The sequence below is a fragment of the Alligator sinensis genome, unplaced genomic scaffold (assembly GCF_000455745.1).
Source record: "Alligator sinensis unplaced genomic scaffold, ASM45574v1 scaffold592_1, whole genome shotgun sequence".
Classification (NCBI taxonomy): domain Eukaryota; kingdom Metazoa; phylum Chordata; order Crocodylia; family Alligatoridae; genus Alligator; species Alligator sinensis.
In genome coordinates this window covers 553974-578829 of record NW_005842214.1, presented here as the reverse complement: position 1 = coordinate 578829, position 24856 = coordinate 553974, and the positions used below count along the sequence as shown (strand labels likewise).

Here is a 24856-nt window from a genome sequence, read left to right as displayed (position 1 = left end):
CTGGTCCACTTCTGGGTCCGTCGGGGAGTGCGCAGGGCCCCCTGCCATGTCCCCTCCCTGGCTCGGCAGCTGGTGCTTCCTGGGTCTGCGGGGGCACCCGAGGTCTGCCTGCGGCCAAACACCAAGCCAAGGCAGTATGGGGGCCCCCCCCTCCCGCACACTTACCAGCAGACCTGAAAGTAGACCGGAAGTGCTTCTGATCCACTTCCATGTTCGCCACTGAGCATGCAGGGGCCCTCCCCCGTGCTCCTGTGGGATGCTCCATCCGCCCCAGCATCAGAGTGCTCATGAGCTGCGCCTGGTATCTCAAGGTATGTAGAAAAAACATTTAAAGCTGTGTCTATGGCCAAACCGCTGACTTGCCGAATCAGCATTGGATCTTCAGATTCAGCTGAATCAAATTGGGGACAGTGATCTGAATCAACAAATCAAATCGCTGTCCCTCATTCAGGCCAAATCTGGATCCAAAATGAATAGGGCCCATTTCACACACCCTAACAGGCACTACAAGCCTGTTGCCTGGACTTGAATCCTGCAGTTACATCAGGATCTCAACTTTACTTTAAATAAATAAATAAATAAATAAAAAGTAAAGGTTTCTATCCTGCTGCCTGTGAAGTAAAGCTTGAAACCCTTACTTGAACATGCCCAATACAGCAATGTTTACACAGTCCTTGAGACACCTTATTACTACAGCTTGGTTGGGCAAGCTGGCCCAGACATCTCAATAGGATGTCAGGTGTATGACTCCCCTTGCTCATCGCCAGCCATTTGTATTGTAGGAGCAGCAGAAGTACTCCAACAGCTCTGTCCTCCCACCCAGCTGGATATACCTCAGTTCCTGGGCAAGCATTGAAAGCCTCCTGCTTCTCCAGAGAATAATGGAGGAAGAATGCAGCCTTTCTAGGAGGGAAGGAGGAATTGTGTCCCCCTGCTATTCTCTAACAGTGTTCCAAGCCCATGGGGAGTAGAGTAGCTGAAGTCCCAATGTGACTGTGCGCCCAGGACTCCAGACAGCCTGTCAGTGGTCCACTGGGCTTCAAGTTTTTTTATTATTTATAACACCAACCAGATTATGGCAATTTCAACTACTTACCCAAATTCCCTCCCACCCCCTCCCCTTCAAGAACAAAGAGAAAGGGATTTAAAGTCAATGCAATTCAAAAAGAAAAATGAGTCAGTTTCCTGGAAGATAATAAACCCAGTTTATTCAAAGACTTTGGTTCCAGCAGGTGCTTTCTCAAGAAAAGCAGAGGGTGGTCAGTTGCATCATCACAAAAGCAGCCATTTGGAGCAATCAGTCAAATATGTATGTAGAAAAGTGTTTAAAATGCATGTTAGTTATTCAACAGACCAGAATGGCTCAATTGGAGAAAGCCAGAGTCATTGCTATTTTGGTTAAATTTGTATTATGGAGTCAGACTGTAGGTTTCTCTCTCTTTGCTCCAGGCCCAGAGCCCTGCTGGGCTTGAGGCCTGGGGGGGTAAATCTGTGTTTGGCTGCAAAGTCTCCAGCCAGGAATTCTGTAACAAGGAGCAAATAATTGAAATCAGGGCAGCTTTGTCCCCAAGCACACTTTATTGTATATGTTTATACAGAGTGTGTGAAAGCAAGTGCAAGTCCCATATGTATAGGAGAGATCACATCTAGCAACTAAGGGCCTGGAATAACATAACATCTATAATTAACCCAAACCCCAACTTCTGTTTCTTTCCGACTCCAACATCCTCAGCCCCTTCTAATCCCAAATCTGGAAAGTACATCAGAATGAAAGCAGAGTTGGAGTGATGTTGTAGCCATGGGCGTTCAGGGAATACGTGAGAAGCAAGGATTATTTTGGAGATATCTTTCATTAAACCAACTGTGTGGTTGGAAGAGATGTTAGACAAGTTTTCAGGCACAAGGTACCCTTCCCATGGAAGGAAGAAGCAGACAGCTTAAAGTGAATGAAGAAATTAACCTCTACCAAGAGCTCTAGCAATCTGCCTAAAACTTTTGTTTCTTAGCAAAAAAAAAAAAAAAAACTGGGAGGGGTTTTTTTGTACCTCCTCCAAGCTGAGCAAACAACCAGGTCTATGAAATGTAATTTCTAAGCTAAGCAGCCAAGAATTCCAAGTCAGCTACTGATCATGGTTTAAAAGGTCTTCATCCCAGAAAATACTGCAAGTTCGTAAACTCTATGGATTTGTGAGGGGTTATAAGAGAAAGCCAAATTGGAAAGCAGGAGCAACTGCTCTAGATCAAGATAGTTTGAATGCCCAGACTTGACTCAGACAGGGCTAAGAAGGTCCTAGGAAAGTAAGGCAAAACTGGCATCTGCACCACATAGGAGAAAGCCAGTCTAAAGGCTGCCTGCACATATTCAAATGATCTGGGAGGATTCTCCAATGTTTGTATTCCTAATACTAAAACTTTCCCAAAGATGCCTGAACAGACATTTGAATGCTGAGCTCTCTAAAGAGTAAAGATCTTGCAGTGCTGCACAGCCAGGGGACCTCTGCGCACAAATCTCAGCATGCTCCTTCAGGCTAGGGACATACATTCAAAAAGCCTGAGCCTGAATTGATTCAATCTCTGCAGGGTAGTCTAATCTGGCTAGGCTAAATCAGTTTCTAACTGTACAGACATCCCCTCTGGACTGAAAAAAAATGCCGGTGCATGCCTGCAGTGGCTCAGGCTAGAAGCCAGAGAGCGCTAGAGCAGCCCTCCCTACCCTTGCACAAAGCTGAGGGGGGTGTGGTCAGGCCCTGGCAGGAAGCTGTGATTAGGGAGGGGTTGTCCCCCCCTTGATAACAGAGTATTTATCAGCTCTGTTATCAGCATTTAGCACCCCATCAGAAAACAAAGCCTCGCTCATTAGTTCAAGCTCTTCTTAAACAGCTTTTTCCAAAGGAAGAAATGTAGGGACATTACCACCTGACATGCCGATTAGCTCCAAAAGCCCTAAGCGGACACTGTCCTGTCTGCCTTATACAGCATTAGCTAGCATACCACATGCTGGCTACAGTCCGTGTTGTGGGAGAGAGGAGGAAGGGATCTCTGCTTAAGCAGTGGGGGGTTGGAACAGGGAAACCAGCAGACCCCGCTATGCCTGTAAGTCTCTGCCAGAGCTGCAGCCAGGGAGCAGAGGGGAGGAGCCAACCCTGCTGTGGAGCAGAGAGCCCCACCCAGCCCATAGAGCATGCTGGCATTCTGGGGGAGTCTGGTTTAGCTGAAACCAGCAAGCAGACTGGGACAGACATTTCATAAATCAGTTTGACCCAAATCAGTTAAGTCTGACACTACATTCAACCAGGTTTATCTTAAACTGGTTTCGGCCACTTTCAGACTCGTTTACATGCACTGAACATCTGTTCTGTTACAGGTTTAAACCAGTTTCTGATCACTTAAGCCAGTTTATGTGTAATGTCTGTCCCTAGCCTCAGTCTGCCCAGAAACAAATGGCAGCACTATACAGGGCAGCCCTGATAGCTGCTCCAGCTGAGCAGGGAGCCAAACATGCCCCCTGTACAATTCCAAACTGTGCTGCAGAGAGAGAGAGGCTGATGCCAAGCAGCTGAGGCAAGCCACAGTCCAGTGAACAACATACTGTCTCCTGGGAAGTGATTTAATCCTCTCTCCTGGGAGTTATTTAACCCTGGTTGTTCCCAGGTTATCTTCTCTCTGGGAGATAAATCCTGAACATCTGTACACTCTCCCAGGGAGAAATTTAACCTTCTCTTCTGGGGGTGATTTAACCCTTGCTGTTTCTGGGTTATTGTTCTCCTGGAGCAGCCATTTTTGGTTGGGAGAAATTCTTGAATAGCTGTACACTGATGGTTTCTCCTTGGAGAGCAGTAACTCTGCCAAGAGAAACTGAATGTCTGTATTAAACCTAGGGGAGTCAGAAAAGGAATAACTTTTGAGAGGAGTAAGCCATGTCTTTCCTTTTCCTTTTCTGTAACCAAGTTAGAGTGCATTATCTATTTTCATGAAACTTTGGAAACATTAAAGAAGGCCATGTTTCAATTCAGTCTTCCCACTTTTAACAGTTCCGTTTTTGGTAAATATTAGTGTTGTAGTAAAATTCTGTACACCTCCTCAAGGAAAAAATGAACTCCATAACCTCTAAGTAGAGGTGCTGAGGAGTAAGGAGTTGCTGGAAGCTACATAACCATCTTGGACAAGGAGCTTGGGGGCCAAAAGGGTCCACCTGGAACAAGTTGCATAGTCATCAAGCTGCATCAGACAAATAAAGATGACCTTACTTAATAAAAATGAGAGCAATGAGGAGACACAGATGCTCAAGCATGTTTTCCACATGTAGAAATGGACATGTGTATGTATCTACATTTAATTTGGGAAAGGTTCCTTTTGCTCATCTTCCTCACATTCCTCTTGTTCCATGAATGAAGAGGGTGTGTTACAAGTTCAAATATGATATGAGAAGTTATATTCCGTGTTACACAGAGCTTGACCAAGAGGAAAGGATCATACTTTCAAATATTATCACTACCAAGATGGCACTTAAAGATGTATGTCTCTATGGAGCACAATAGAGTCTGCTTTCCAAGAGGGCAACATAGATCATTTTGAATCATGTTAATTTGGTCTGAGCAGGTGAGGGTGTACCTGCCAAATCACAAGATGGATGTTTACACACTACAGCCCCCTCTCTGGACCCAAATCTAGGCAGAGTAGTCTAAGCATTCTTCCAGATTTGGTGACAGGCTATATACACTTCATTCATACACGTTCAGAACAGTTCTGCAACAGCAGCGGAGTCACCTTTGTTAGTCACTATGGGAGGGAGGGTGCAAGCATCAGTCTTCCCCCACCAACCCTCCGTAAGAAGAAGCAAAATAAAAGGGCAACAGCAACATTACATTATTCCTAAAATAGGAAACTACAGTGGGTGCAGGGAAACTTGCGTAAGGAGTCTCACAAAAGAAGTGTGAGTCAAAAATGAAACAAGGGGAGACAGCAGGTCTGCCTGGCTTTCGTCAGCAATGATGCCAAAACATGGACAGGGGGTGGACTGAGTCTGGACTAGCCTCTAGAGCATGCTAGCATTTCTCTGACAGTCCTGCTTGCCTTTGCAGAATCATTAGCTGTGGCATACAGCGTCTCAAAGGAGTCAAAGAACAACAAAGACTCATATCCCAAAGACTCTAGAGAGCTTAATAAACTCTGGCAACGTGGGATTTCAACAGTAACAAGGCTTGGGGAAAAAGGTTACTTCTAAGCATAAAATCTGATGGCCAAGGAGAGCTGTAGGCCTTGAATTAATTACAGTGTTAAATCAAAAAAGTGTAATGAAATAAGAGAAGTGGATGCAAAGCTAAAAAACGGACAGTTAGGTATGTGACTGCAGATCAAATAAGCATTTCAAAATACCATGTTTGACTCCTGCCTGTACCACGTCTGTTTATACTCTAGGTTCTTAGAGGCAAGGATTATTTTATTCTGTATATTATTTATTACCACCATACTTATGGCAAAGCACATATGTAAACAAAAGCTTCCACAACCCAACTCAGTACCCAGCATAGTCTGGAACTAACAGCTCTGCAAAAATAAAGCCCCCATTCACCTAAACAGGGCGCTGACTCGGAAGTCTATTGATTATTTAGGTATTTAGGTAGAGCAATTATAATCTCTTCACAGTTAAAGCTGGATCCAAGATTCCATTATTAATTCTAGTTTACTCTTGCCTTTACAAAAATCAATTAAAAAAGAAAAAAAGATAATGGCCTTACAAGACAAAGGCTAAATTAGAATTTTCCAGCCAAATCTGATTAAAATAAACATTTATCAACAGTGTTTGAAGCAAAGAGATCTGTAGGCCCCCACTTGCACCACATGCCAGCCGTGGGGTATAACAACTGCTGGCACTGCCAGGAGTCAAAGCACAATCTGTAGGCATTCAAGGACTAGCCATTTTAAAAGGTTACCTACTACAAAGGAGGGGGGCTAGTCTTTCAAAAGGAAAGCCAGGCAGGGGAGAAGAGCTAATCAAGAAGCAGCAAACTAGCCAGCAAACAAAATTAGGCTCAGATAAATGCAGCTGCTCAGGGAAGAGGAGGGGTATGGAGCAAATTAAAAATAGAAACCTTAAAGAAAGATACTTAGCTGACAGACAAAAAGCTGAGGAGGAGAAGGCAATGGGAAAATCAAGTGATTCTGCAAAGAGGTGAGGATATAGTTTGATAGGAAGGGAAAAGATGAACTTTTGAGAGGGTTCTTGCCACAGGGCTCTGTCCTCTCTCCAACTCCATGTAAATATATATTTTTTTAAATCAACTACCATCTCTATGCTGATGACTAGGATCAACTTCTATTTCTGACCAGTTTCTTTTTGCCCAGATTAAAACCTCATCCTGTCTGACATTTCCTCTTGGACAACAGCAATTGAGCCAATCTCAACAGAACTAGAACAGAGTTTTTAGTCTCCCACTACCATCCTACCAGTTACTCAGGCCTGTAAACTGAGTATCTTTGTTTTCTGTCCCGGTCCTCACATCCAGGGTCTGTCAAAACCCTGCAAATTTTCACCATATAAGATCTCCCATACAGCCACCCCTATTCCTCTGTGCAGCTAAAACTCATCAGGCACGTCTCCTGGTACACTGCTGCAACATCCTTCTTTTCAGCTTCGTCAACTCAAATCTTGTCCCCACTTACATCCACGAAGAATGCTGCTACACAAATTCTCCCAGCCCACTACTCTATGTTGCCCCTGCTTTTGAAACGTTCCACCAGCCTTATCAGGTATAAGCTACCTGTTTTCAATCGCATGGCCCTTAACAACCTATCCCATCCTATCTCATCTTCTATTCACTATCAAAATGTCAGTTCCTGCCTCCATTGCCTACCTGTTAAACTTCTGAACCATCATCTTTTGCACTTTTTCCCCTATAATGCTCCCAAGGTTTGGAAACACACCTCATACATGTCTACAAAGAGATACATCATTATGCTACTACAAATCCTTCCATAAACCCTTTTCCAAGATACATACCAGAAAGCTTAATTACAGGTTTGGCTGCTGGTGCACTAAGACCACTTCCTTTTACAACTGTCTCGCTGTTCCCTGTACCCCTCTGTTTGTCTGCATCCATCCATTGTCATTCAAATTGGACTAAGTTCCGTGGGGCAAAAAACTCCTCCATGCCAGAGACTTCCAGAGTCTACCTGGTACACAGCAGACAGATGGATTCAAGAAATCGGTACCAAAAGTAAGGAGACTATGTTCATGTACCAGAAAAATGATGAGCCCAAGCAAAGGGCCCTGACAGAAACAGACTCAAGTAAGGGATGGGAAAGAAGAGGCCAACTCATTTTCTGTTGCTGGAAGGGAAGTTTTAGACCCGGAGTGGGAAACACCCCCAATAGTGCCAACTTTCATTATAGTGCCCCTCCCAAAGGCCACAAGGCAGCATATTACCCCTTTCCCCATTCCAGCACTGTACAGGGAATAGGTTTTGCCATTTCTGAAGGCACTGCGTACTGGTTATTGCCAGAGACAAGACCAGACTATGGAACGGTCAAGAAAACCGTAAGTACTGCACATTGCTAATCAGAGATGTAAGTAAGGCTGAAAATCTGGCTCTGCCATAGAGCTCATTTGTGACCTTGAGCAAGTCACTTAAATGTCTGTCACAGATAGGGACCCAAGGGAAAGGGGATACTGCACTACTTATTTGCTTCCAACCTTGGTCTCTCTCACAATGTATACTTTCTATTTAGAATGCAAACTCTTCAGGACAGGACCTGTCCCTTGCTAGGTGTTTGTACAGCACCTACCACAGTTATGGCCCTGATCTCAATTGAAACTTGTGCAATTTCAGGAGGTTCAGAGGGCTCACACAGAAATGAGCTTAGTGTAAGTGGCTATTTTTAAGCTAGTTGGGGCAGGAACCATACGCTCCTTTCTATTTGCTCAGTGCCTTCCATGTTATGCCAGCAACTAGAAGCCAATAAATAGATACTGGAGGTGTCAATTGCAAACTCCAGCTGATCCGAGTGGTCTGACTGTTTGCATCAAAATGGAGTATTAGATGACAGGATTCCTAAATTCCTCATCAAGCAGTAAGAATGAGTGTGTTTCTCCATTTTATGAATAGTCACTCTTGTAGACCAACAGTGGGATTTGCTCCTACTGTCATTCTGGTTTAAGCCACAGTCTAGTCTCAGTTTCATCAACAATCAGCACCTTACCTACAGCTTGGGCATGAAATATGCACCCTCTTGTGGTAATGAGGAAGAAAGTTTGTATAAATAACATCCATTTGTTTTAACCTAAGTCAGGGGTGGGCAAAATGTGGCCCAGGGGCTGGATGCAGCCCGCCAAGCCATTCTATCCAGCCCACGGGGCCCCTAAAAAATTTAGAAAATTAATACTTATCTGCCCCTGGCTGCCTGCCATGTCACCCTTGATGGCTTGCCAAAACTCAGTAAGTGGTCCTCTGCCCAAAATAACTGCCCGCACCTGACCTAAGTGCACCCAGAGGCTAATGACAGGTGTGCCTACAAATCTAGGTAATTGTTCAAGACTGACTTGGCACAGAGAATAAATGTAACTTGGTTTAAAAGGTGAACAGCCAGCCTCTAGCAACGTCTCCGTGGCTTTCCTCATGAGAAAAAAAGAGTCATTTTACACAGATTACTGAAGTCTCCAAAAGAAGGGGTGGGAGCCATTTAGAATAGAAAAAAGTTCCTGAAGCAAGGATAGTTGGGAAGATGAATTAGATAGGACTGGATAGAGACTTCCCAGAGCTAGCTGATGATTGTATAAGCACAGGTTCCTCAAAGACAAACATGCACTTCTTGTACCCACAAAAAACCTCTGCTGCCTCTGCTACCACCCAAAAGCATATATTGCCTCTCCCACCCAAGTGCAGGGGACAACTATGAAACACCCACTAACACCACAGTCTCTGTGAACCTTCTCCCTCCTTCCTAACCCATGTTCTGGAAGTACTGCAAGAACCAGTAAGCCCATAGTAACTCTGTATAAAAACTGTAATTTAGGATTCCAGGAAAAAGTAGTCTCAAACCACATTGTTTTCTTTCATACATCTATTCAAAGACATTTTGGGTACCGAACAGAAGCAAACACTCCCCCCTTGTGGCAGGAAGATGATATGAAAATGGAATATGCTCAGGGAAGCTACTAGCCTCTCTCATCTAACATTACTTCAGTGTTTTCTCCAGCCAAAAACTTAACTAGGTTAATTCACAAGAGGAAAAGTACTTGTATCTGCCCTATAAAAAGCGGGAAAGGAAGAAACACATCTTCAGACTGTAGACAAGTCATGCCTTTAACTTCCTTCATGTTCATACTTGTACTGCCTAATCTGGGCATAAATGGACTTCAGCTCTGGAAGAGTAGCTGCCTCACAAACTCTCACTATGTGGCAGACCACAATGCCCGAATCCTCAAAACAAGCACCAGCCAAAAGACAAAAAACATCCCCTAAATCCCATGGCACAAGGTATCTATAAAACCTGTATTCATTTGCAATTCCCTCTATGCCTAGTGGATCCAAAAGATGAAAGTACTTCTCATGTCAAAACCTCAGCATCACTCTAGCCAGCAGAATTCCCCAACAGGCATCACAACAACAATTTTAAACAAGAGCCTTAGAGATTTCAACTCTTGTTGACTTCTCTCAAACATAACTCTAGGGTTATAGGTACAGAAGCAGCTGGAAGGAGATTAAAATTGGCTCCTCCGTCAGCAGTACAAGCCATCACAGCATACAGCAGTGAGACTGCTGGGGTTTTGCATATATTCAGTAATCAGTCTTGCCTTCTGGCATCTTTAATTTCCTTCTATAATCTTCTAATTTGCAAAACCAAAGAATTGAGTGGGAGAATAACCTTATGCTCCCCAATTCCAGCACAAGGTTAAAAAAACAAGACCAAGGTTTGACAACGGATTTTTTTCCAGAAGGAAAGAAAGGGATCAAAGTAGCTTGGGTTGAATGACAGACAAGAGTTTCTTAATGGTAGGACCTTAACAGTTCCTGGTAGACATACAAAATATTTTAAAGAGGACTGGATGCCTCAAGGGACAGTTGTACAACAGGAGTGAGCACAACTTTCAGTGATAGGTTGCTAGTCCAAAGTCACTAGCCAAACCAGTAAAACACTATCCTGTTAGCCACTTTTGCTGGTAGAATTGGGAATGACCAAGGCCTGCATGAGCTATGGAGACTAAGGGGCATTTTTTTTTTTATTCCTATGAATGACTTCACTAAGGTCAGGGTTGAGGCATGCTGACAGTGGATATCATATGGCAGAAACTTGCTCTGCTGTATGTTCTAGAGGAGAACTTTGGTCAGAGGCTATTAAACCAGCACTGTGTTCACAGAAGAACTCACACAATTTTTAAGACAAAACTAGAATGGACAAAACTCTGAAGAGACCAGAGAAGACATACCAGAGGGGCCAAAGGCTTATCAGAGGAGAATTTTATAAAATAGGAAGATTATAGAATCAAAGGAAAATAGAGCTGGAAGAGTCTAGTCCAGCCCCCTGGAGGCTGATCGAAGCATGCAAAATCAAAACCGGAAGTCCCGCCGTGGCGTCCCACCAATTGAGAAACCCTGCCCTATAGCCATAGAGAAAAGCCCATCTCCATTCTCTCTACAATCAACCCTCAGGTACTTCAAGACTTACCAAATTCCTCCTCAGATTTCTATTCTTCTGACTGAATAACCCTAGTTCTTTCATCCTTTCCTCATAAATCTCATCTCCCAGGTTCCTAATAATTTGTGTCACTGGGCTGGACTTTCCAATCTGTCCACACTCTTCTTGAAGTGCAGGGCCCACAACTGGATGCAGTACTCCAGGTGAGGCCTCACCAGTGATGAATAGAGCAAGAGAATCACTTCCCTTGATTTGTACATGACACTCCTATTAATACAACCCAGTATGCTGTTGGCTTTTTTTTTTTTGCACAAGAGCACACTGTTGCTTCATATTCAGCTTATGGTTCACTCTAGCCCCCTAGGTTCTCCTCTACAGTACAGAACCCTGACCAATCATTTCCCAATTTGTAGCACTGCATGGAATTATTCTGTCCCAAGTACAGGACTCTGTACTTGTCCTTACTGAATCTCACCTGACTGACAAGGAGAAATGCAAAGTGCTGCACCTAGGGAGGAAAAACGTCCAGCACACCTACAGCCTAGGAAGTGACCTGCTCAGCAGCACGGAAGCAGATAGGAATCTTGGAGTCCTAGTGGACTCCAAGATGAACATGAGTCATCAGTGTGACAAAGTCATCAGCAAAGCTAACTGCACTTTATCGTGCATCAGCAGATATATGACAGAACCAAGGAGGTGATACTTCCCCTCTATCGGGCACTAGTCAGACCGCAGTTGGAATATTGCGTCCAGTTTTGGGTGCCACACTTCAAGAGGGATGTGGATAACCTGGAGAGGGTCCAAAGAAGGGCCACTCGTATGGTTAAGGGCTTGCAGGCCAAGCCCTACTAGGAGAGACTAGGGCACCTGGACCTCTTCAGCCTCCGCAAGCCGCGGGTGAGAGGCGACCTTGTGGCTGCCTATAAGTTCATCATGGGGCCACAGAAGGGAATTGGTGAGGCTCTACTCACCAAGGCGCCCCTGGGGGTTACAAGAAATAATGGCCACAAGCTAGCACAGAGCAGATTTAGACTGGACATTAGAAAGAACTTCTTCACAGTTAGAGAGGCCAAAATCTGGAATGGACTCCCAAGGGACGTGGTGCTCTCCCCTACCCAGGGGGCCTTCAAGAGGAGGTTGGATAGGCATCTGGCTGGGGTCACCTGAACCCAGCACACTTTCCTGCCTATGCAGGGGGTTGGGCTCGATGATTTATTGAGGTCTCTTCCGACCCTAACATCTATGAATCTATGACTGCACACCATTTTTCCAGTCTATCCAAGTCATTCTTAGCCATGCCCGCCAGAGTGTTTGCAACCCCATCCAACTTGGTGTCATTTGCAAATTTGCTAAGCATGTAATCAATCTCATCATCCGAATCACTGATGAAGATGTTGAACAATGCTGGGCCCAGGACAGATCTTTGGGAAACCCCACCTGATAGCTCCTCCCAACTACACTGAGCCACTGAAGATCAACTATTGAGTATGATCCAGCCAGTTATATATCCATGTTACAGTACTTTCACCTAGTCTGCATTTCCTTACTTAACATACTAAGAATGTTGTGGGAAACTGTCAAAAGTCAAGGTAGATCACTTACTGCTCTCCTCTCATCCACAGAGCCCATCTCCTTGCCATAGAAGGAAATCAGGTTGGTCAGGCATGACTTGCTCCTGGTGAATCAAGCTCTTCCTGATTACCCAATTCTAATCTAGGAGCTTCATAATAAGAGCTCTTGAGGACCTGCTCCATGATCTTTCTACGTATCGAAGTCAGGCTGACTGATCTGTAATCCCCCAGATCCTCCTTTACTTCCTTATAGATGGATGCTATATTTCCCTTTTTCCAAGCATCCCTGATCTCACCTGACCTCCATGAGTTCTCAAAGAGGCTAGGTTAATGGCTCTAAAATTACCTCAGTCAATTCCTTCAGTACTCTAAGGTGCATCCCATCCAGTCCCAATGACTGGAACGCACCTAGTTTCTCTAAGTAATCCTTAATCTGTTCCTCTACTACTCTATGCTCTTTGCCTCCTTCCCTATCTTTGCTTCCAACTGCACTCATCATATGTAAGCTGTCCCTTTTTGTGAAAACTGAAGTAAAAAAGACATTATATACTTCAGCCTTCTCTGCATAACTAGACTGCCTTCAGTTTTCCATAAGGGATTTATGGTTTCTTTGGTCTTCCTATTACTTTTGACATACTTGTAGAAACCCTTTTTTACTGTCTTTTATGTCCCTTGCCAACTATCTCAAATTGCAACTTGACCTTCCTAATTTTCTTCCTGCATGCCTGTGTGATACTCTTATACTCTTCCCTAGTACCTTGACCAAGTTTCCATTTTTATAGGATTCCTTTTTGAGTTTCAACTCCTCAAAGAGACTGTTGTCTAGAATTGCACTTCCCACTCTTCTATGGCACTTGGATAATTTGTTCTTGTGTCCTTAAAAAGGGCCTCCTTAAAGTAAAACCTGAGCTCCTCCACTCCTTTCCCCTTCAGACTCGCCTCCCAGGGAATCCTGCCCACCAGCTCCTTGAGCTTATTAAAGCCTGCTTTTTTGAAGTCCATGCCATTTCAGGGATCACTGTCACCCAAGTTACCTTCCAGCTTCACATTCTCAACCAATTCCTCTGTGTTTGTGAGCAGCAAGTCAAGAAGAGCTTTCTTCCTAGCTGGCCTTTCTACCATCTGTAGCAAAGTTATCTCCAACATACTTCAGAAATTTGCCTCAAGTTCAGTTATATTAGACAAGGAATATAAACTTTCTTGCTTCAAGCATAAAAACCACGATTAACTGATAAGGTTTAAGAAAAATGTTCTTTGTAGTGGACTACAATGATTTCACTGACCCTCTTTTGAAACATTTGGAACAAGCCCATTCCTGACTGACTGATGGAGAAGATAGACAACTTCTCATTCGCTATTGCAACTCCTATGTTATAATCCTGCTGTCATACGGTTGGGATGGTTTAAAATAGAATTTAACAGACCTTTTCCATCACTGAGATAATAGACTTATCTTAGCCCATCTTCAAGGTTATCCAGAAATCATAGCAGAATATATTCCTGAAGTCATCTGCTGTTCAATCATTTCCTCATCATGTAGATCTTATCTACAACTTCCATCATTACTCAATGCTCTGATTCTTTATATGTATATAAATTGCACTTAAAGGATTTCTAAGAGTCCTGTCAACTTGCCAAGCAAGGTAGGCAAATAGATTCTTTCACCGGGTGGTGAAATGTTTGGCAGAGAACTCATTTTTCAAATACATCCAAGCTGGAAAACACTACATATACAAAAGCCACAAGTAGCCTGCTATTTTATAAGGCCAACTGTACATTCTCCACAATTCTATCCCTTCTCAAATATTTTTCGTGCCACTGATGTCATCATTCAGCTGCCAAGAGTGCAAATCTGAGTCCAAAGCAGAATGTTCCCAATGCTTGCCTCTTCTGCCTTGCTGTCAGACTAAGCTGAGGTGAGGGAAATATTCTGTGCCATACTACAATATGTTCCTGTTAATAAATAGTGCCAGAGTTGTCAGTCAGGAAGTTACATTACATGCTTATTACTGCCTTCATTATTAGCCCAGGATAATTATACCAGCAACATCAGAAAGAACAGAATTCTTCCCCTACCCACCTGTCATAGTTGCAGTAAAAGAACCCAGAGAGGAACAATCTTCATTAGCAATTCATTAGCTTCATTGACCGTCTCCAACAATGACTTCCTATGCAAGCTGCTTCTCAAGCAGACAAGCCAGGTCAAGGAACAAATTCCACCCACAGATGGTGAATGAAACATGCTGCCTTCAAATGCTAGTTTTGTCCTGAGTTTCCAGACAGATGCTCAATATGGAACACTACTGCCCAATGCTGACACCTGCTGGAGAAACAGGGCAGCTAGCAAGGCTGAAGAGCTAGCAATTAACATAGGGTAGAAGGGCATTCATCCCTATCTGAGCCATGACACGCAATGGTCCCTAGCTGTAAAACAAGTTATGCTCACTTAAGAACACAAATGTGTGCATAGCAAACAACACGTTCTCTCACAGTTGCAGTCCTCATCCTGTCATTTCCATGTCCCTTTTCTTGGGTTTGTCCCCATTGTTAACTGTACCATGTAGCTTAGATCATAAGAGCTTTAGCACAGAAACCAGTTGCCATCTCTGGCACGCCTGGCACACACACAAAGTTGTGTAAACTAATGAGCCAGTGACTAGGATTCTGATCCCAGGGCTTGCATTCTTAGATTGCCCAGTTTTGGTAGCTGAGATCAGGCATGCACAATGTTCATCCTACCAAAAAGCTAATTAATTAATGGGTACCAGCTGGTTTCTTACTGCTCTGAAAAGGAGTGTCTGGGAGAGGTGAATGGGTAGAGGGCAGTGGGGTTCCATGTTCTTAGCAAAGAGATGTTATAGAGCTTCCCAGATCCAGACATGTAACCGGGAACAGCCAAATGGGTTTGTTCCAACCTAAATACATACAGTTTTAATGCCAATTTTTACAGGCTGCTCAGCATACCTAGCATTCTCACTCCGCTACACTGCCTTTTTCCCATTGGAAGGGATGTGAATGAATCCAAGAATGGCAGTGAAGGCAAAAAAGCCTCATCACAGAAGTAGGAAACAGGGTGTCCAAGAGAGCAGGGTACCTGGCATGGCTTCTTAGCACTGCTTTCCAAAAGAAGCTCTGCCAGGGCTTTTCGCCATGGAAATCCCCATGGAATTAATTCCAAAGTGAGCCCAAGGCATTAGACCACTTGTTCCAAATTCATTTAACCTTGGCAAGAAGCATCTGTTTGCACAGGTGAATGACTGACTGGATGGCTGACTGTGCACAGGTGCTGTAGCTTCAGAACAGACAGCAGTAACATAACCACCTGTGACAGCTATAACAGCCCAGAGAATGAATCATAAGAAATCGGAGATAAAAAAGTCTTATTAGGTAATGACTAACTATTCCCCTAGGAGCCAGAACAGAACTGCTTCCGACAATAAATACTCTAGTCCACCAATAAATACTCTAGTCCACCGTTAAGATGCACATGAGGCTCTGTGCCCCCACCCCCGGAAGATTACACCGTGGAACCCATTAACATCTGACTGTCAGTGTTCTAAAAATATGTTTGTTTGCTTTTTTATTTCAGCCATTACCTAAGCATGTGCAATTACTTAGCTAAGAAAGGAGATGAGCAAAACATGAGGAAAGAATTTAAAGTTATAAAGAAAACTTGTCAATCTTTCCCCTCCCTTTTTCTTTCTCCCGTAATAATTGAGATAATATTTGATTAAAATCAATGCTAGGTTCATTTAAGTACAAGAAAGTAGCAGTTATCATGTAAATTAGCTTGCAGGATTCACTAAATAGAGACTGTAAAGAACTGGGGCAGGGATTTAGAGGTAGCTGAAAAAGCTGCATGACCACCAGCACCACCTATTTGCAATGCAGCTAAGATAACAATCAAGGCAATTGCAGCTCCTGCTTCTGAATGTAAGCTGATTATTAAGTACAAAGAAGGACAACAAGAAAAGACACTTTTCCTCAGATGCCCTCATGAGCAACACTGTTCAGATGGTGACGTGTCCTGGAAAAGGAGATTTCACCTTCTAAGACAATGGTTCCCACCTTTTTTTTTTTTTTTTTTACCATGGCCTGGCAGGAATGGGACAGGGTGTGCAAAGCCGGCTGCCTCCCCCTCCTGGGGCTCCCCCGCCACCCAGCTTTAACCCCGGAAGCCGCTCAGCCAGGCAGACAGATGGGGCTCTGAGCAGGGGGCTTGTGCCATGATCCTGCAGCCAACCTGCTGCAGCCAGGTGGTTGGGAACCTCTGTTCTAAGAGATCAAGCATCCCAAACCAGGCAACAAAGGACTGGACACTTCCCCTGAAACATCTGGTAGCAAACACTGAAAGAGGAAGGAGGCAAAATAGACCATGAGCTTAACTGAATGTGAAGTAAAGCCTGAGTCTCAAAAATGGCAGACTGCTCAGCTGCTCTGTTCCACATGAAGTCTGGAGTCATCTCTAGAAATCTCAGTGCTAAATACCAAAATTTGGGAATGATTAATATGTTCCCATTCAAATGATTAATATGTTCCCATTCAGATACATTCTCGCACTGAACTCTGAATGCCAGGTTCCGCAAAACAGGGTTTAAGGGGTCAAATGTCTGGAAACTACTTTCAGACCTTGCCTACTCAATACCTCTCATGGTGAAACTATCATCTGCCTAAGTTAAAGCATTCAAAACCAAACCTGAAATAGAGGCCCTCCCTCCAAGATGAAATATGAACTCCATCCTTCTTAACCCTGCTATAGTTCCAGGATGGGTTTCTCTTGGCCTCCCATCCCAGCAGGTGAAGCACCAATCCAGTCTCAACACGGCATTACTTCTAACAAAGGTTTCTATCCTACTACTAGCCGTGATTTCTGTGCGACAGACCTCAGGGTAGGTGCTACATGTGCAGCAGTCACTGCAGGACATATTGCTCAGGCAGCACATTGGACCATGCAACACAATCCATGTCCAGTCATTGCAAACTGCTTCAATCAGAAAAATTCTCAGAGGTGCAATTTGCTCCAAAGAACCAAAATTCAGCATCACCTCACTACCGTTTGGACCATTTACCTTTCCCTTTTAATAGGTACGGTCTCATCTCCCAAACCCCAAAGGCACACCTTTAAAATCTACCTCTGGTGCACTTCCCCGATTTGTTCTAACAAGCATAAATAGCACACAAGCACATCAGAAAAGCCCTAGGCACCATTTAGATTAGAAAGAAAGGGTTAAAGAACAGAACTGAGGAGGAATGCAAAGCGTACATCTTACCTCCTGAGTGAATCCTCCTCCGAACTTTCCTCAGGCATTTCCTGGTTTAAGGCCTCCTGTGATACATTCCCGGGTCTGCTTGAAGCCGACTGGCTGTAAACGCTTTCCCAGTGCCCCGTCTCCTGGTTAAACACCACTCCCACGGTCCTTTCCTCTGATGGGTTGGAAGAGCTTCCCAGCTGCAACCTGCTAGAAGTAGAAGCTCGGCCCTCGGTTCTCTCTGCAGGCTGCACCTGGCTGCTGCTTGGTGGCACGCCCTCAAATGTGCTTTGGACCTGCCCCGATGTGTAGCTAGGTGTGCTTCGTTCCCAGCGTAGTGTGTCATTGTTAAAGGTCAGCAGGTTGTGACAGGCGCGACAGCGATTCAGGTGACCCCGTGACAAATTGGAATTGTTTTCACTGCTATGTGGAGTCTGCTGGTGAGAGGGACCCGGCCTATCAGGCTCAATGTTGTTGTTCAGCATTTCCTGAGCCTGTTGTGACTGGCTGGGCTCCCCACCAATCCCTTGATCTAGCTCCTGAAGCCGGTCATATTCCAAGAAAAAACGTCTCAAGTCACACTGAAGCTCATTGCGGATGCTGGATGGATTGCTTGGGCTAGCACTGCCACTGCCATCTGCTTCAGCTCCTGGTGCCAGGAAGCCCCTCCCTTCTGTAGCAGATGTATACACAGATGACTGAGAACCTCCCTCCTGCTGTCTCAGCACAGATAGCAAGCTCACTGAAGAGGCACTGGTTCTAGGTGGAGGCATGGCTTCCAACTCTGAGCGGGAACTCATGTTCAGCACTGTTCTAGTCCAATCAGACCCTCCTAAGCCAGAAGCCATCTCTCTTGTAGACTGTTGGTACCTGGACGGGTGCCCTGACAAGGGTCCACTGAGGGACCTACGAGTAGGACCCAGGCTAAGGTTGCGTAGAGTGTTCCCAGCAGTGTTGCTCTGAACAGTGCTGAAAGCAGATGGCCTGTTAAGTATCCCCTGGTCCTCCTGTGCCACAGATGCCTGCTCCGGTGGTTGATAGGGCTCTGTCTGCACAGAGGAAAAAGAAGTGCCAGTGACCCCAGAGGACGTGGAAGGTGCGTTTTCCTGGTGTGGGAAGAGAGAAGAAGGAAGTCTTGCACTAGAGCATCGGCTGCAAAGGCACAACATTCCCAGATGCTGGCAGCACTCTGCTGTGGGGTAACTGACACGCTCACGAAGCCTGGTGTAGGCTGAGGCCCTGGTGTTCTCATTTGCTGGAGGTGGTGGTGGGGGCGGGGATGGGGTAGCAGAATCTTGCACGGTGTTTTGCTCACCAACCTGTATGCCAGAAGAGCGCGAGGACAGCATATGCAGGAAGTTGTGGAGAAGGGGGGTGCGCCTAACGGGCTGAGACTGGAGAATAGAACGCTGACGGTAATGTGGCATTTCTGTGCTGTCCACAGGGATCTCCACTTCCTCATCACTCTGCAAAAGAAACCGCCAAAGCTCAGGTCACCTGACAACACAACTGCATATCTAAAGCAAACCTTTAGAATTCAGCTAATGCCCAAAACAGATAAAGGAAACAATAAACCTTGTCAAAGAAAAAAGGGAAAGCCTTGGCCCTGAGTTACATGAAGCCCTGTAGCTCTTAATACAACAGAAGATCTTGTACATATCCAGACAGACGCCATGCCAACCTTACGGTTCCACAGTACACCAGCCAAATGAACAGGGAAGTCAGCACCTGCCAGGGTGAAGTGCCTATGGTGCTGCAGCTGGTAGTTGCATAATACTGTCAAAGACTACAAAAATCCAGCAAACATCTTCAGCACAATGACAGAGCAATGCCATGAAAGCCTTTGCCCCAGAGCTGATGAGGCAGTGATAGCCAAACAGCAGCAGCTGTAGAGAACCCCTCGACCAGCAGTGGGGATCACTGTGAAAGCAACTGGCTATACCTCTAGTTACTGTGGCCTAGGTGTTACCATAATATATCTGTAGGAAACAAGCATAACCAAAGAGTATCCCTGTGACTGATTTAGATGGGAAAAGTCAAAACACAGGCTTCCAAGGTTAATTAAAGTATCAGGACACCTAGGGACTACTAGAGTTTGCATGTATTTAAAGCAGCTTGTAATTAGTGCAGACATTAATAATATTCTCACCTGTTGGTTGGAAGGGTTAACAATTGCTGTGAGCAAATAGTGTCCCAAAGGATCAAATCGCACCAGCCTGAAAAAGAAGAGAACTGGGAATTCAGTTATCCGGTGGCATTACAGACGGAAAGAAAACCAGACCCTGAATGGAACAGTTCTTACACATGGTTTATCATGGAGGATATAGCACTTATAATAATTCCTCACCTGAAGGCTCCCCAAAATTTCATGCATTTAAAAAGAGAAGATATCCACCAATCCCTGAAATGTAGCCACCCGTCTAGGGAAAAACTGAAGCTGCAACAGCATAAATTATAACTCAGACTTGGACAGGAAGTGAAATTTCCCATATCCAACTTAACCTACTAGTGAAACTTAAGGGAAATTATCAAGGACAGAACGTTAACACCTCTGATAGACATGGCTTGGGATCTCTAATGTCCCTGGATTTGTCAGAGCCTTGGTTTTTCCATCATTTAAAAAAAATGGGTGGGCAGTTCCCCACCCCCACAACAAGAGCATTCTGGAATCACTGGATCAGTACAGATTTAAATGGTAAGAAATCCTTTCCTGCAGTATCTGCACTTTAGCAACCTAGTAACAATCAGGATGAACCCTACTTCACTGGTGTTACCTGCAGGTCAGCCTTACAAGTGGGGGAGCTGAGAAGGACTCTGTGGCCTACAGCTGACTGACTTGTTAATTCACTAATAATCCAATTTGCCTTTTTTATGTCCACAGCTGCTGTTCTAATTTTGTGGGAAATGCAAAGAATGAAGCAAGACAGTGCTCCAGGCAGCAAAAAAACCAGGGTCAGGGAGAGAGGTTATAGTTTGTGTGTGTGTTGCAATCCCAAGAAGAGCACTCCATAGTTTCCCACTCTACACCAATCTCAAGTTTGGATACAAGCATTCACAGGTACTCACCGGACCCGTTCCATCTCACTGGCTGTCTTCACAACTGCAAAAGGCTCTCGACGACTCCAATCCCAGAAGTGAATTTCATTGGCTGTTGCAATCAGCAGAAGCTGAGCCGTAGGATGGAAAGCAAGGGATGCAATGGCATTGTTGCTATCTGTGAACCAGCTCTCACTTCCACCCTGGGAAAGGTAAATTTACATTAACAGCTTAACACACAAATCTAGGCAACTACGATTCCAAGTACACACACAACATCCCCCCACCCCCAACAAAAAAAAGTCCCAAAGCATCACACATACCTGCACTCAACAAGAAACGTCTGCTTTCATTTTATCATATCATCTGGCTTTACAGCCCTCCCGGCAACAAATGACCACAGACATGTCTCAACTGATAGGTGTGTCCCAAGCAGCCTATACAAACACCATTCCAGAGCAATCACTTGGACAGAATAGATCCAAAAACAAAAATGATGGCATGGCAGCTTCCTGAGGCAGAGTGAAAGTTAACCCCCATGGAACCAGCAAGAAAAAAACAAGTCTTATACAAATTAAGAGGGCTGCCACAATCAGAGCCACATGGAGCTTTAGAGTATGACACACATCACTCTTGGCAATCCTGAGGTGGAGGCCTCAGGACACCTGGATGTTTAGAGCAAATTAAAAAAAAGTTGGAATCTTGTGATCTTAGAATTTCATTTCCATAGAGAGAGGAACGGTGATAACTGTTCTGTGCATATCTGCAGCTTCCCAAAGCAGCTTTCAGCTGGGCAAAGTTTGTACCTTATACTTGGAAAGAATTACTGCATCCCAAATGCTAAAAGTTTGAATTTTTTAGAAAAAGACTTACATGTAAATCCCAGATCCTAACCTCCCCATCAAGGCACCCTGAAGCAATGAGTCCAGGGATGGTAGGGTGAAAGGTCACACACCAGGGCGTGCGCCGATGTCCAACCAGAGAATGCACACACTTTCCCGTTTTCACCTCTGTGATATAGATATTGTGGTTCACATGGGTGGAAGCCATGAGTGTCCTGGGGAAGGGGAAGGACAGTATTAACGTTGGCCAAGACAAAGGAGGACAACCAAAAATTAAGAGCATAAAACAACCAACTGGACCAACTCCATCAGGGTATGGCTAGTTTTCATTTAATCTCACAGCCCTCGCACACAAAGAAGGGTAAAGGACGTTGCAGCATCACGCAAGCCACAGAAAATCTGTGGGACCAGACTTAGAGGGTGGGTCAAAACATGAGTGTATCAGCATCTGAGAGCACAATGCTGAGAGGAGTAAATTCCTATTTCAGCAGTCTAGCCCTTACTTCCGACTGAGCAAATTTTTCACTAAAAGGATTAAGGCTAAAACTCAGAGTCAGCCAGTACATTCAAAGAGATCTGCCCTTTCAACTCTCCTCTCCACCAGATGAGCAACCATCCCAGGTAAAGTAATACTGGGAAGGAACCTGGGCTTTCTTGTCCTCCCTACTGCCAAGACATTAACCCTACTTCATTCAATCTTGTTTTTTGACCATCACTCCCTCTGGGTATGCAGTGAAGCTGGGGACAGCAGAGTTAACACCTTCTGCCACACAACAGTTTCTCATAAACCACTTCTAAGTCCCTGCCCTTAACTTTCACCACAGATGGGCAGATCCTCTTGGGGCTCTGCTAAAACTTTGAAGAACCATAAAAAAAAAAAAAAAAAAAAATCAAGGTTAAGTATTTGGGGTTACACAGCTGAAGAGTCATGTGGGCTGCACTGCAGTTTAGGATCCTGTAATCTCAGATCTGCTGCAAGCTTGTGGTCTCCCAAAGGGCACAAGCCTTTGTAACTGTTGTTACCATAAGGAGACCATTTAAAAACTAGAAAAATCAGTTACCTGTCTGGACTGAAGGCAAGCAGGAAGGTGGACCGTGGGCTGTCTGGTAGCTCAACTTTCTGGAAAAGTGAACAAACCGGGAAACGCTGAGTACTGTCTGGCCACACTTTCTTCACTCTAATTCACACACAAACAGCATGGAGGTCCCCAAGCAGCATACAACTCCAGCACCTGAAGAACCAGGCTGAGCCAGATGGAGCACAACCAGGGGTCTCCCAACTCAAAGTGCAATGCATAAAAATATCAATATTGAACAAGTGATCAACATTAACAATACTGAACAAGTGATCTTAAATCTCTACCCTCAAACTTAGCCACAATGTTGTGAGCATCCCATCCACGAATAAATCCCCCTGGCCTGTGACCTCACCTTGCCCTCCCATTTCATCCATCGGGTTTTATCCTCCACCAGCTCCTGTAGAAGCCGCTGAGCACCCAAGGCTTGGGTGCCCCGTTCTCGTCCCCAAAGGATCCGCACAGCATTCTTTTCTGGTACAACCTTCATGGCTCTCAGGGTCCACGTTTACACCAGGCACTGGGATGAGACACTTCAAGCTCCAAGTCGCAACAGCCAAGAACCTACAGACAGGCCATCCACATTTCAGTTGTCCTCATGGAAATCTAGGTAGGGAAAAAGAATGAATCAAAAGCAGGTTGGTATGGGTGGGAGGAAGAAAGCTTCAAGTCCCAACACACTAGGTTTGAAGGAAGACCTGTCCTCCACACACACCACCTCTGGTTCCTTTTTTCAATTACCAGACACTGGATATTCCACAAGTCTACAGCTCGAGAATTTTTAGGAGTTCATTTGTTTTGCAGACTTGCAACCCAGGAGCTAAAATTTCCAAAAGGCGACCTTAAAAGGATGAAAAATTGGACGTGCGCCCATTTTTGCTTCTTTATGATAGGAAGTTAATGAAAGGAAGATAGTTTTTTACATTTGTTTTTACATGATAAAGGTATAGGTCTTATCTTGCTGACTACAGCAGCTAGAAAAAATGCCCATATCTCAAGAGAACAAAGATTTAGTTGTTAAGGGAAAAGTTTTTTTTAGTCAACCTGTTTAAATCTTCAGTGTTTTTGTTTCTAGAGATATCTGTTCAACTTCAATGGCAAATTAATATTTTGAGCATTTATCAAAGGCTTCCTCAATTCAATACTTTCAATACATATTGGAGCTCACATTCTTTCTGCCTTCCCACAGTTCCTCTAGCAAAACAGAAAGGGCAAACTTGAATTCCTGACACTTTTAAAAAGGAAGAACATGAAATCTTTCAGGCCTCCTTTATTCATTGTAAAAAAAAGTAAAGACAAATCTTTATCAAATGCTGGCAAATCACTTCTGCTTGTGAAAACAAACAAACAATCTAAATGTGATGCAAGTATAAATTGGCAAAGTATTCTCTTCCAACTCCAGACAGAGAGAACTGCCCCAATAATCACAATGGTTAGATTCAGTTAATAATTCAAAAGTCAAGGGTTAGCTACACAAGGCAGCTACAACCAAAAACCCAGCAAGGGTTAGCTACTTAACTATTTCCACTGCTCCCTGTTTAGCGCACACACTTAATAAACTGGAACTGACCCCCACACCTTCACATGCCAAAAGCCTTTGTGGTTAGGTTAAATTCAGACTGCCTTATCCCACGTCTTTTCATTGAAAGTTCTCATTGCATCCTTGCCAAAAACCACTGTCCGCAACACTAGAGAACTCATTTTACCTGGCTGTGCCCTGCCACCCCTAATTGTACTAAACACCACATGCGTGACCAAAAGATGAATCCAAGAATTCTTATTAGAAACCCCACTAGATAGAGAAACAAAAAATGCTTCTAATCTGCTGATGCAAGACTAGCTGCTTACACGGAAGAGTTGTCTGAAGACTTCAAGCAAGAAATTTAAACCTAATGAGGTAGAACAGTTCTCCTTTGTTAGGGAAAGGGAAGCCTAAATGTTGAATTATTAAAGCTTCAACCTAGCTAGAAGATGGAAGCATTTTTCCTAAGAGAAAGGAGAAACTAAAGTTAAGGTAAGCTGTTATAAGAACAGAAGTAGTGCCATATTGGGTCAAACCAAGGGTCCAGTCCATTCAACTCAGAACTCCATCTCTGACAGTGGTAAGAATGGATACTTTAGAGGGTGAGCACTAAACTGAGTATATCTAGCGATTATTTCCTGTCCGTTACCCTCCCAGGCATCCCCCCATCATTAGTTTAGAGATGTCATAGGACGCATCTCTGATTGTCCTGTTTTGGCACTGAAAACCCCTGTTATTCACTAGGAACTTTTAGTGATTCTTCAGCTATCACAGCAGCAAAAAAGAAAAAAAAAATCACAACTGCTGGCTTGTCTATATGAGGGTAGCTAAAACCCAGTACACAAAAAAAATCCTTAGATCAGGACAAGACCTCACTCAGAAATCTATTCTTAAATCACATGAAGAGTAGATGACTACCCTCTAG

General features: G+C 44.3%; 1 protein-coding gene across 6 annotated transcripts in view; it reads right to left on the bottom strand.

The window, feature by feature from the left end:
* The window catches only part of AMBRA1 (autophagy and beclin 1 regulator 1), a 166698-nt gene that overhangs the window by 138788 nt on the left and 3054 nt on the right, over positions 1-24856 (bottom strand). For 3 of the 6 annotated variants that reach the window (XR_003094837.1, XM_006026919.2, XM_025207972.1), the window contains exons 2-7: positions 22765-23015; positions 22395-22453; positions 21365-21548; positions 20522-20694; positions 19605-19671; positions 17477-18921 (exon numbers count right to left, since the gene is read on the bottom strand). Coding sequence is in view for 5 of the 6 variants with exons in the window: in XM_006026919.2 (XP_006026981.1) it covers positions 17477-18921; positions 19605-19671; positions 20522-20694; positions 21365-21548; positions 22395-22453; positions 22765-22899 (2063 nt within the window). In the remaining variant the exon portion in view is untranslated. The remainder of the gene's footprint in view (positions 1-17476; positions 18922-19604; positions 19672-20521; positions 20695-21364; positions 21549-22394; positions 22454-22764; positions 23016-24856) is intronic. The other 3 variants (XM_006026921.2, XM_006026922.2, XM_006026920.2) reach the window with 2 other exon arrangements.